This window comes from Sycon ciliatum, chromosome 5, assembly GCF_964019385.1.
Source record: "Sycon ciliatum chromosome 5, ocSycCili1.1, whole genome shotgun sequence".
Taxonomy (NCBI): domain Eukaryota; kingdom Metazoa; phylum Porifera; class Calcarea; order Leucosolenida; family Sycettidae; genus Sycon; species Sycon ciliatum.
The window spans coordinates 13,288,304-13,300,876 of record NC_088647.1 but is presented as its reverse complement, the minus strand read 5'-3'; the positions used below and the strand labels follow the sequence as shown (position 1 = coordinate 13,300,876).

At 47.1% G+C, this 12,573-nt stretch overlaps 1 protein-coding gene across 2 annotated transcripts in view; it reads left to right on the top strand.

The window, feature by feature from the left end:
• The window catches only part of LOC135817675 (E3 ubiquitin-protein ligase MYCBP2-like), a 102,374-nt gene that overhangs the window by 52,189 nt on the left and 37,612 nt on the right, over positions 1 to 12,573 (top strand). For both annotated transcript variants that reach the window (XM_065330901.1, XM_065330900.1), the window contains exons 42-52: positions 263 to 601; positions 1,557 to 1,788; positions 2,259 to 2,377; positions 4,732 to 4,816; positions 5,599 to 5,657; positions 5,914 to 6,086; positions 6,974 to 7,121; positions 7,361 to 7,507; positions 9,155 to 9,210; positions 9,554 to 9,669; positions 10,792 to 10,919. In XM_065330901.1, the coding sequence (XP_065186973.1) occupies positions 263 to 601; positions 1,557 to 1,788; positions 2,259 to 2,377; positions 4,732 to 4,816; positions 5,599 to 5,657; positions 5,914 to 6,086; positions 6,974 to 7,121; positions 7,361 to 7,507; positions 9,155 to 9,210; positions 9,554 to 9,669; positions 10,792 to 10,919 (1,602 nt within the window). The remainder of the gene's footprint in view (positions 1 to 262; positions 602 to 1,556; positions 1,789 to 2,258; positions 2,378 to 4,731; positions 4,817 to 5,598; positions 5,658 to 5,913; positions 6,087 to 6,973; positions 7,122 to 7,360; positions 7,508 to 9,154; positions 9,211 to 9,553; positions 9,670 to 10,791; positions 10,920 to 12,573) is intronic.

Here is a 12,573-nt window from a genome sequence, read left to right as displayed (position 1 = left end):
CTACTGTTGCTAATCACTGTTGCTGTTGTTGCTGCTACTGTTGCTAATCACTGTTGTTGTTTCAAATCTTTATTCTCACGATAGCCAGTGGCCAATAAGAGATAATAGTGTAAGAAAGGAGAAAGAGTGAGTTGTTGTTGTTGTTGTTGTTGTTGTTGTTGTTGTTGTTGTTGTTGTTGTTGTTGTTGTTGTTGTTGTTGTTGTTGTTGTTGTTGTTGTTGTTGTTGTTGTTGTTGTTGTGTTGTATGATCCTTGTGTGCAGCTTGCTATTGACATGATTGCACTGCTCCAAGCTGTATTGCCATCCGTCACCGGTATCAATCGAATGCTGCAGTCCAGCAACATTCTTGCTGATCTGGCGGCAGCAGCAAGCACTGAGAAAGCGTCCAGCGATGACAAGGCTGCTGAGCAAGAGAAGCCTGTGGTGGAGGTGAAGGGCGATGAAAGTGCGGCTGTTGAGGCCACTATCACCACCAATGGTGCAGACTGTCAGACGGCCAACAGTAATGCTGCTGATCAGCCTGTTCTGCCTGTGGTTACACATCACGTTGTAGTGGAGAGCGATCATCCGTACCCCACTGCCACTTGTAGCGGCTACGGGGTATGTACAGCATTACTCACTTTTTTCTTTTCTTTTTAGATTGGTTGTCTTGGATATGATGTGAGCGGTAACTATGCCGTGTGCATCACGCCATCAGTCAGGAAACGGATGGACGTGGCATGGGGTGCAAGGGGAAATCAACTATGCTGGAAGAATATTGGGGGGGGGGGGGGGGGGGGGAGATGACGGATGATGCGAACTCTGATGCAGCGGGGCTTAGATGATTTGAGCCAGTTTTGTTGTTGACTAGACTTCATTGTGATTAGTTCAGCCAGTAACTCTAATCTCCGCTGATGAGATCTAACAAAGTCGAAACAGCTAGCTATTACGCTCCCTTGCCTCGGCTTGGTTGAGCACATCCGACATAGTAACAATTAGCACACCCAACAGCACAGCAGCTTTTCGGCATATTGACTTCGACTGCAAGAGCGAATACAGGAAAGAACGGCAATGCAGCATCTATCACAGTCTAGAAGATCGAAACAGCTAGCTGTCCGGAGATTAAGTGAAAGCAAACTCCAAGTCAAGTAACAAACTAGAATAGGTGCGCGGGTAAAGAAAGAGTGCCTTTCGTTTAGCGTTTGCCACTCCGTCATGTAAAGTCTCCTTGGCACCTTCTCCGTGACGTCACATTCATAACCTCTATATACTGTACAGTGAAATGTTCTGCAACCACTCGTACAGCCCAAGTGTAGTCATGTTGTGTTGTTGTGAAGTAGCAGTGTCCTTGCTAGTAAAACAAGATCAACTAGGGCAATGTGTAGGGGTGGTGGTTGGAGTATACTAGCTGTTACTGCAGTCATCTTCAATGTCATAAATAAGACATTGTGTCTCATGTGTTGCTGGTACTGACATCATTGCCAATGCTGCTGCTGTTGCTGCCGCCGCCGCTACTTCTAATTCTGTTGTTGTCACTACCGTCACTGCCCACTGCTGCTTTTGCGTGTGTCCATAGGTGAGCTTCCCCAGCTGTGTGAAGTGGATGCTGGTGGAGTTTGACAGTCGGTGTGGTACTGCTCAGCCGGAGGATGTTGTGTGCCTGTACATATCAGACAAGAAGAAAGACAAGGATGTAAAGCAACAACGGCGTGCTCTCAGGATTGATCCCAACGACTCGTTGCCCGTATTAGAGGAATATAGCGGTGCTCCTGGTGGCAACTGGCCCAAGCGGCCGCTGGTAATTGCAGGTATGTTTGTAATTTGTGCAGCTGTTGGCCGAACAAGAAATCCAGTTTGGCTCTGTAATGTTAGTTGTTTGCTTGTTTCATATCATCAGTGTACTGCTTTTCCATACTTATCTTGCAGTCCTTTTGGTTTGTCCACTTGACGTTACTTACTTCATGTAGCTGCATGCATTTTTATGTATGTATGTTGACCGTGTACCTCTTGTGTGTGTGTGTGTGTATGTGTGTGTGTGTGTGTGTGTGTGTGTGTGTGTGTGTGTGTGTGTGTGCGCTCCTTGTGTGTGTGTTTGTGTGTGTGTGTGCGTGCGTGCGTGCGTGTAAATGTGTCTGTGTGCGTGCGTCTGTGTGCTCCGTGTGTGTCTGTATGCGTGTGTGTGTGTGTGCGTGCGTGTGTGTGTTTCTGTGTGCGTGTGTGTGTTTCCGTGTGCGTGTGTGTGTGTGTGTGTGTGTGTGTGTTTCCGTGTGTTCCACAGGCAATAGTCTGTCAGTGTGGCTGGAAACAGCGTCTGACTATGCAAAGGATAACAATGCTTGCAAGTACGGCTTCCGCTGTACTGTGACCGGGTACGAGTGGGCACCTATTCCAACACAGGTAAAGTTAGTTCATGTTCCACAGGCATGATCTATCATCACCTATCATGATAGTGATACGGAGGAGCATATGTGGTTAGCGTGTGATATGTCGTTGTTCTATTTCTGTTCAGAACATCATCAATTGATTGGAGGGCACGTTTCACCCAGTCACTGTGTCCTAGTCTTTTGCTATGTGATACGTAAAGTGACATTCATGCTTTTTTTGTGGATGTAGTATAATTATTGTGATTTGACCCATATGACAATAACGGTGGTGGTGGCGATGGTGGTCAGGCACATAGCTCGTGTGTAGCGTAGTCCGGTCACCACAAACCTGGATATTATTTTAGGGCTGAAACGATCGTGGATTTTCACGTATCGATTACTCTTTAGCTTAAAGGGGAAGTTAAGGCAAAAATTTAAATTTCACCAGTTGTAGTCTTCGGGGTGCTGAGGCGAATGGTCTTGGTCCGAGGAAGCTGAGACGCTCCCTTCCTACTTGAATCCCAATCGAACTCGCGCACTTCCACCGAAACTGGGTGACTGCGCCCTACTAGATGGGGATTTGTATGCAAAATGTCACTAAAAGCGCCATTTCGTTCTTATAAAAGCACGGATGACCGCGATTGGCCCATATGTTGTAGTCTTTTGGACGCTGAGTCGACTGGTTTTGGTCCGAAAAGGCTGCGATGCAGCGTTCCTCCTTTATTCCCAATCGAACATGGTTGAACAAGCGGTCACGTGCTCCTGGGTGCCCAAATCACCTGGTCACCACGCCAGCAGGCGAGAACTTTCACACCAAGGTTCAACTCGAGTGACAGGATTGCACCCAAAAAAGGTCAAACAGGCTAGTAAGTTGTACCCTGCAGGCACGGTGACCAGGTGACTGGCGTACGCAGGAGCACGTGACCGCTTGTTCAACCATGTTCGATTGGGAATAAAGGAGGAACGCTGCATCGCAGCCTTTTCGGACCAAAACCAATCGACTCAGCGTCCAAAAGACTACAACATATGGGCCAATCGCGGTCCTCCATGCTTTTATAAGAACGAAATGGCGCTTTTAGTTACATTTTGCATACAAATCCCCATCTAGTAGGGCGCAGTCACCCAGTTTCGGTGGAAGTGCGCGAGTTCGATTGGATTCAAGTAGGAAGGGAGCGTCTCAGCTTCCTCGGACCACGACCATTCGACTCAGCACCCCGAAGACTACAACTGGTGAAATTTTAATTTTTGCCTTAACTTCCCCTTTAACGATCGAGTAATCGATTATAATCGTTAGCAAATAGTGTCATAATTCTGCGCAAACATTACTCTGTTTCCACAAACTATGCCTTCATAACACCAAGAAATCTACATAAGTGAAAGGGTAGCTCCGAAACATGGCAGTTTTGAAGTCAATTTAACCTCAGAACATGAACCATACCCCTGGCAACTGCATACTCCCAGCGGAAACTGATTCAAACTTCACCAAACGAGGGTTTACAGTACTTTCTGGACAAAAATTAAAAAAAACGCAAAATAATCGTAATCGGTAATCTAAACGATTGCTCGATCATTAGAGTTATCAAACGAGTACTCTCGATTATTCGGTATAATCGTTTCAGCCCTAAGTATTATTAGCGTAATGTTGTGTGTGAAAGCCGGGCATATTCCTGTAGAAACCCATGTCAGCGCTAGGCTTCTATTCCAACCAGGTATTTCTATGGATGTCAACACTAAAACCAGGTATTTCTATGTATGTCAACTCTAAAACCAGGTATTTCTATGTATGTCAACTCTAAAACCAGGTATTTCTATGTATGTCAACACTAAAACCAGGTATTTCTATGTATGTCAACACTAAAACCAGGTATTTCTATGTATGTCAACACTAAAACCAGGTATTTCTATGTATGTCAACACTAAAACCAGGTATTTCTATGTATGTCAACACTAAAACCAGGTATTTCTATGTATGTCAACACTAAAACCAGGTATTTCTATGTATGTCAACACTAAAACCAGGTATTTCTATGTATGTCAACACTAAAACCAGGTATTTCTATGTATGTCAACACTAAAACCAGGTTCATGTGCCACCAGTGCGTTTTGTATATCAGTCTTGTATTCAGACAGGCATCTATACCAGACAGGCTTTAATATATGACACTAGGGTATATGTGGTGAGGGGCAGTTAACGTTTTACGGCCTGCCCCTCCCCCCCCCCCCCCCCCACACACACACACGCTTGTCTGTCTGTTCATGTCTCATGTGTATGTGTGCGTGCGTGTGTGTGGGTGCGCGTGCGCATGCGTGTGTGCGCATGCTCGTGTGTGTGTGTGTGTGTGTGTGTGTGTGTGTGTGTGTGTTGGGCATGCTTTGGCTAAACTACAGGTTACTCTCGTCATGGAAAGAGAACTAGCATTTGTGGCCAGTACATGTGCTGTGTCACTCATGCATGATGATGTGCCACTCATGGGTGAGAGGACACTGTCTTTGCTCTGTTTTGAGCCTTATCTGAGCAGAGCATTGCAGCAGCATAGTTGTCGAGTTACAATTCAGAGAACAGATGCATGTTCTTCCTCTGGCGTGCATTGAATTGAGGGTCGGTCGAGCTGCAGCAATCTTTAGCAGACATCCAGTTTCATTGTATCTGAACTTGAATATGCCCTTTGCTTTGCAAATAAGGTATGTATGAGTTATGCATGTGAGTACCCCGGGATCAGCAATGCACTGTTCAGCACCATGCACGTGCACTTATATGTGAGGGTGCGCTTATACCCGGATATCGGCACATACGCTTTTATGCGCGTCGTAATGGTATCTGTGGGTCGCAGCACGGCTGGATAAAATCCTTCTGCTTCCAAGCAGGACATGAACCTGGTACCCTCTGTTTCTCAACCATGGTCTTAGACCACCCCACTATGCCTGCCTGCCTGCCTGCCTGCCTGCCTGCCTGCCTGCCTGCCTGCCTGCCTGCCTGCCTGCCTGCCTGCCTGCCTGCCTGCCTGCCTGCCTGCCTGCCTGCCTGCCTGCCTGCCTGCCTGCCTGCCTGCCTGCCTATGCCTGCCTGCCTATGCCTGCCTGCCTGCCTATGCCTGCCTGCCTGCCTATGCCTGCCAATGCCTGCCTGTGCCTGCCTGTGCCTGCCTATGCCTGCCTATGCCTGCCTATGCCTGCCTGATCTGTATAATCCGTACATATATCACTAAGCGTCTTTGTGTCTTGGACCTTGGTTCAATCTTTTTTTTCCTGTGCTAGATGTGAGTGCCGACGAAGACAACATTCATCCCACAGTCAAGCAGCTAATGGCTGAAGAGGTATGATGACACCTGATGTGCTAGTGAGATGGGACTGACTCCCAGAGAAATCACCCTGAGCAATTCAGCTTTGAATGGGTGAAATATGTGTTTAGAAAAGCAAACCTGTCAGCTTTTCTATTATTGAAATTTTGCAAATGACTATTCCAGTGTACATGCAGCACTTGTTGTGTAAATCTAGTGTTGGTGTGAGCAGGCCGCTGTTGGCAGTGGGGCATGTTGTTTCCTGGAGCATTTCCGTTGTTACTCTCTGCAGGAGTTTGCACAGCACAAGGATGTGTTACAACAAGGCCTTGGTCTGAACCACGTGCCTAGTATCACGGAGGTTGTGCATGGCCACATTGCCTGGCAGGAACAGTCCAACGAACAGCAGTTCCTCGACGATCTCATCAGTCTGAAGCCAGGCACTAGTGGTGGTCGACTAGCCAGGTATGTTCTGGAGCGCTGTTCTGATGTCAGGCCTTCTTTGCTGGATACAGAATACCTTATAGGTGTTGGGTCTATTGTGAATGCCCGAGTATATCACTAGTCTTCTGGACCATGTAGCCTCTTTGTACTGCTCTGCAGAGAAGTATGTAGCAATTAGGATCAGAACAGGATGTGCATTGTGGTATAGGATGCCTTTATCCTGGGGATGATGGCTCTTCACGGTAAATCTGCCTCCTTCGCCCATGTAACAATGTTTATAAGCTTGTGTGTGTGTCTGTGTGTGTCTGTGTGTGTCTGTGTGTGTCTGTGTGTGCCTGTGTGTGTCTGTGTATGTCTGTGTATGTCTGTGTATGTCTGTGTATGTCTGTGTGTCTATGTGTGTCAATGTGTGTGTATGTGTGTGTATGTGTGTGTATGTGTGTGTCTGTGTGTATGTGTGTGTGTGTGTGTGTGTGTGTGTGTGTGTGTGTGTGTGTGTGTGTCTGTGTGTCTGTGTGTGTGTTTGTGTGTCTGTGTCTGTGTGAATATGTGTGTGTATCTGTGTCTGTGTGAATATGTCTGTGTGTATGTGTGTGTGTGTGTGTGTGTGTGTGTGTGTGTGTGTGTGTGTGTGTGTGTGTGTGTGTACATGCGTACATGCGTGTGTGTGTGTGTGTGTGTCTGTGTACGCACACGCATGTGTGTACATGTGTGCGCGTGTGTCTGTGTGTGCGTGCATGCATGTGTGCATGGTGTGTGTGTGTGTGTCTGTGTGTGTCTGTGTGTGTGTGTCTGTGTGTGTCTGTGTGTGTCTGTGTGTGTGTGTGTGTGTGTGTGTGTGTGTGTGTGTGTGTGTGTGTGTGTGTGTGTGTGTGTGTGTGTGCATGTGTCTGTGGGCTTGTGTGCAGGTGGCTTCAGCCCACTCAGTGTGTAGATGCAGAGTGTTCAGTGCTGAAGACGGCATCCGAGAGTCTCTACTCGCACTGGTTACAGCACGCGTTCAGCCTGAACACGTGTGATGCTGAGGGGCACACAGTGTTTGTGCTAGGAATGAAGGTATGGGAGCTTCTCCTGTCGATGTGATACTCATTTGCTCAAAGTTAGAAGCTCTCCTGTATTAAGTGTACTTGTAGTGCATTGAGTATAGTTTTGTGCAATTCTCGCAACTTGCAACAGCAATTGACAACAGTAAAACCCTAGGGCGAAGGCCAGTTAACCATGCGGCAACCTTCTCTGTTACGCTTATTTTTTGTATAATAACTTTTCCTGTATGCTGTTTTTTCTTTTTCTATCAGGTGGAGTGCATTGCCACGCCAGTCAGTGCGTCAGGAGATCATGTTGACCCAGCTCTTTTTGCGGGCTTGCCTAATGTCAACTTCGCTACAAAGTACAAGGCAACAGAGACCGGCACTGGACTGCTGCAGTCCATCACTGCCATGAAGGTTAGTCGTGCTGCTGCTGATGATGCTGCTGGTTGTGCTGCTGCTGATGATGATGCTGGTTGTGCTGCTGCTGATGATGATGCTGCTGGTTGTGCTGCTGCTGATGATGATGCTGCTGGTTGTGCTGCTGCTGATGATGCTGCTGGTTGTGCTGCTGCTGATGCTGCTGCTGCTGCTGCTGCTGCTGCTGCTGCTGCTGCTGCTGCTGCTGCTGCTGCTGCTGCTGCTGCTGCTGCTGCTGCTGCTGCTGCTGCTGCTGCTGCTGCTGATGATGATGATGATGATGATGATGCTGCTGCTGGTTGTGCTGCTGCTGATGATGCTGCTGGTTGTGCTGCTGCTGGTTGTGCTGCTGCTGCTGCTGGTTGTGGAGGTGACGGTGGTGATAGTGGTGATGGTGGTCAGGCACGTAGCTCGTGTGCAGTCAGCGTAGTCCGGTCACCACACCAGCAAATGGCCGTCATACGTACCACATAGTCAAAATAGGCAAAAAAAGAAAAGAAAACAAGGGGTGGCTATGAGGTTGCCGGTGGTACATAGTCACCACACCACAGATGTGCTCTGGCGCATAGTCACCACCCCACAGACGTGCAAGCTGCGCCTCTGGTGGTGGTGGTGGTGGCTATGGTGGTAATGGTATTGGTATTGGTATTGGTTGTAGTGGTAGTGGTGTTGATCATCATCTATTGCCAGTGTCGATCCATACAGCCCTTGTTGAACCCAATGCAACATGCCATGTCTTTCACTGCTCCGTATTCCTGTCTACTGACATCTACCATGATCCTTCACCCCAAGGATTTACATTGGACATCTCAGCTCGCAATGAAAAGGAAATTTGTAGTGATACAACAGATATATAATTGTTTGATTTTTGAACTAACAGTGCTATAAGATTGATCTCGGATACTAGTATTGAGACTATGTTATCATTGATAAATAAAGGAAGGGCCTTTGGTGGACAGTAGGTCATAACTCGTAACATTTGGTCGGTCCTTTATTTATTCAGTCCGCTATAAGAATGTTGGAATAGGAAATTTCATATTCGAAGGTTGGAAATATCTCTAAGCGCTGGTGCATTAACATGCTAAGACATACTTAGACGGTGACAATGATACATCAGTGCTGCTGTGAGGGTAATCCTGCCTGAGTAAGTGGGTGCCTAGGAAATGGCAGAGGAAAGCTATGCCATCTTGGAGAATAAGGACGGCTTTGCAAAGTACAGGTCAAGGTTCCGAAAGTCATGAGCGGTTAAATTATGGAGAATAGTAGATTTTCACTAGTTTGAGGGAAAGACACAAACGGGAAAAGTCTGAAGAAAATTGACTGTCACCACCAGGACTCGAACCAGGGACCCTCGCTTGTAGCTAGCGATACTCTAACCACTAAGCTATGGTGTAGTCGTCATCCCAGCAGAGACCGTTCAACATTTTCTTCAGACTTCGTAATAGTAGATTATTAGCTTTTCATTGAATTGGTATTCTGGTGAATAACGTGGAAATCGTAGTACATTCGATCACTTGAAATTATATCTCATTCTAATTGTTCACAACTGCACCGATCAGCAGTTCAGTACAAAAATGTCTGTGCGTTCATCCTCAAGCCCGTGTTCCTGCCTTTTTGTGCGTGTGTTGTCTGCGTAAATTTCAGGATTACGAGAAGTTCTCCTTTGAGGAAATTCGTCTTCAGTCACCCAAGGAGGCCAAGTATGCCATTGCTTTAGTTTGAACTGTTGTCTCAGCATCATACTCGATCAAATCTTGTGTTGGGCTGTACGCAAAAGAACCTCACAGCCACTAGTCTTCTAGCCTACATTGTGTTGTATGTGTGGCCGTTGAAATGGCTCTATGATGTGCTGTGACTATGGTGACACTGTAGGCAATAACATGCTGGTCTCATCTGTAACAAGAGTGATCTGAATTGGCTTGTCACACTGTGACATTCTATAATCTAGCATTCTCTCTATTCAACTCTGGCCTTATTCTTTCGTCTTGGATCAGCCAGCACGCTGTTAAGTCGCTGTGCCCATCCATTTCTGTTCTTCTTCAGGACTCCGGAAAACATGGAGGTTGTGTCTCGCAATGATGGCCGCTACGAGGTGATGTGGTCGCCATCTTTTTGCGGAGAGTACACGGTTCAGGCCCTTGTTGACGGCTGCAAAGCTGGTAGGTTTGGCGGTTGTGAACTGGTGCTGCTGTCACAACATGCTGTTACTCTATCAACTGCCTAACTGGCCACAGAAATGACGTGGTTTTGCGTTGTGATTCAAGAACTGTAAAACGTCAAAGCCAGCTCTGACAGCAATAGAGAGGTTCCGCACTACGTAAAGTTGAGCAACTTTACGTTAGTGGGCGGGAAAAACCCGTGAATTCGCGAGTTTGCACTCCACTTACGGAAAGTTGTCTACATAGAGTACGTAGATAGGGCTCTGATAACGCAGGTGCTTCGTAAGTGGATTGGGGTACACATTTTTGACTCTCTCCCCAGGTCGATCCGGTCGTACACTGCTGCGTTCGGAGTTGCAAAGGGCAGCTACGTGATTTGAAAACTCCGTATCGCGGAACACAGATCCGCATGCAGTTTACGAAAAACTTTCCGTAGATCGACTACGTTTTTTACTAACGTAATCACGTTATGCGGAACCTCTCTAATACCCACTATATGTCCTGTAGTTGCACTCATACTGAGTACATGTTTTAGAGGTATTTGAGTGATACTGTAAGACCAGTAATGCTAACGAATTTAAACAATTCGTTGACATTTGAGTTCGTTATGCACAAAGCGATATGGATCTGTACAGTCATTTGCCGGTTTTGAGACGGAATTCGTTAGAATTTCACCTCGCTAACCCACACAAATCCGGAGATCGTAAACTTTAATTGACGTTAAAATATCTGGTCTTACAGTACTTGAGCTGTGTTTTAGAGGTACATGGCATTGTATTTGAGTGGTGGTTGAGCAATGCTGGACCCCCTTTTAAAAAGCATCCAAGTTGTACAGGTGCATTGTGCAGAGTGCATTGTGCAGAGTGCATTGTGCAGAGTGCAGAGTGCATTGTGCAGAGTGCACTGTGCAGAGTGCATTGTGCAGAGTGCACTGTGCAGAGTGCATTGTGCAGAGTGCATTGTGCAGAGTGCACTGTGCAGAGTGCATTGTGCAGAGTGCACTGTGCAGAGTGCACTATGCAGAGTGCATTGTGCAGAGTGCACTGTGCAGAGTGCAGCAGCTGAGCATGAGGTTTGCTAATACTGTACTTGTTGTTTGCTTCCCTGTTCTTGCACGGCCAGGCGAAGAGCTTGTCGTTGTTGTCGAAGAGCCTGCCAGTGGTGCTGTTGCTCCGCCACTACCTCCTTTTGCCTCTGGTTGGGCAGTGGCCAGCGCTGCTGCCAAAGTCCGGGAGACGCACGAACACAAGGTACATGAGAGACACGTGGCCTGCACAGGGGGGTAGGCAGGGGGGTGCTTTGGGTGCCAAAGCACCCCCCTCAAAAATTTCGATCTTGGTTCACAGCTGGTTCGAGAGAGACCATAGCAAACCCGCTGATCACATGCGCAACTCTGCACATCTCACACTGTAGCCATCCCTGTTTTAGACCAGCAGGGACTAGTAGGTACCACTCCCTGGTTCAGACCTGCAAGTACAATGTATCTGAAACCAATCCACATGCTAGTGGACTATGAATTTGTGTCTCATGATTGGCCATTTTGCAATGGAATTTCTAGTCAAGGGAACTCCGCGTTGTGCAGTGTCACATCAGGCCTCAGCAGGCTCAGCACATGATTTGTATTGCACTCCACATGTTTTGTTAGAAGCAAAGAATCATACAAACACGCCATTGGTAGAAGCAAGGAAGTAGCAACGCAGTCTATGGCCGGAAAGCACACGTCAGACATAGCAGTTTGTTCTCGCTATGTTTTGTAGTTCTCGCTGTTAATTGGTCTCGTTGTGGAAAGGCGAAGTTTCTTTCATGCATTGCAAGTGTGGATACAGCAGTAGAAGAGTGAAAGTAACGTTGAAGTGCAGTTTGAGTTTTTGTGGGGAATAGTGTAGGTTTGATCAAGGATGCCTTACTGCACTATCAAACATGACGAAGGGGAAAAATGGCTCGAGAAATCCCACTTTAAAAGTTCGATGGAGAATGTGATAATTCTGGAGAAAGCAGCATCCAGGACTTAGTCCATCATTAGCTGGAAGCAGGCCAGGGTGTAGTAAAATACCATAATTATTACTACTCCCTGGTTGGAGATTTGCCATTCACTGATTGATCTTCAGCGTCGAATTAGGGGCGAATTTTGCTCCCCCCCCCCCCCCCCCCCCATTTCACGGATCGAATAATGTGCATGAAAGGTAGGGGTGTGCGGATAATGCTCGAAAAGCTGGCAGATTCTGCTCAAAAAGGAGTGAAAATGGAAGAACCATACAAACCTTATGGCGGGCAATTCCTCGAATTCTGCTCCATTTCTTTATCCACATACCAAACATGCATGAAACTTACCAGAAAAAGTACCGAATTCTGCCAATTTTCTGCCGGCATTATCCGCAATGCCTAATGAAAGGACCAACATAAGTGCATGTACATTTGTGTGGGGAAAGTCTTGGCACCCCCCCCCCCCCCCCCCCCTTGATCACTATCCTGGCTACGCCCCTGCTGCATGTTGATGTTCACTCTTGTACTGCTGTCAGTTGGTGGCATGCAGTGGTGACTACATGATGTCTTCCAGTGTTATGAGTGTAGAGTGTAGACCACGTGCACACTCTCATTGTCATGTTGTCCGCACACATTTTCTGCACAAATCGGGTGACGTAAAGAGACTTTGGGTGCTTTGCAGATCTCCGGAAAAAAACCCCAGTGCACCCATTTTATCCTGCCGGTTTGTACGCACATCGCACAGACTGGACAATTGTGTGTCCGGTCTATAGCAGGTCATTGGCTGCATGACTTTATCACTATGCACACTGCTGTATGCGGGTGAGTGTGCCTCTGCTTTATTCATGAGGTCACATTTTATTTGCCATCGATGTTCCTGCACATGTGTATAGAACGTCTCCACTGGACTCTTTTTGTTCA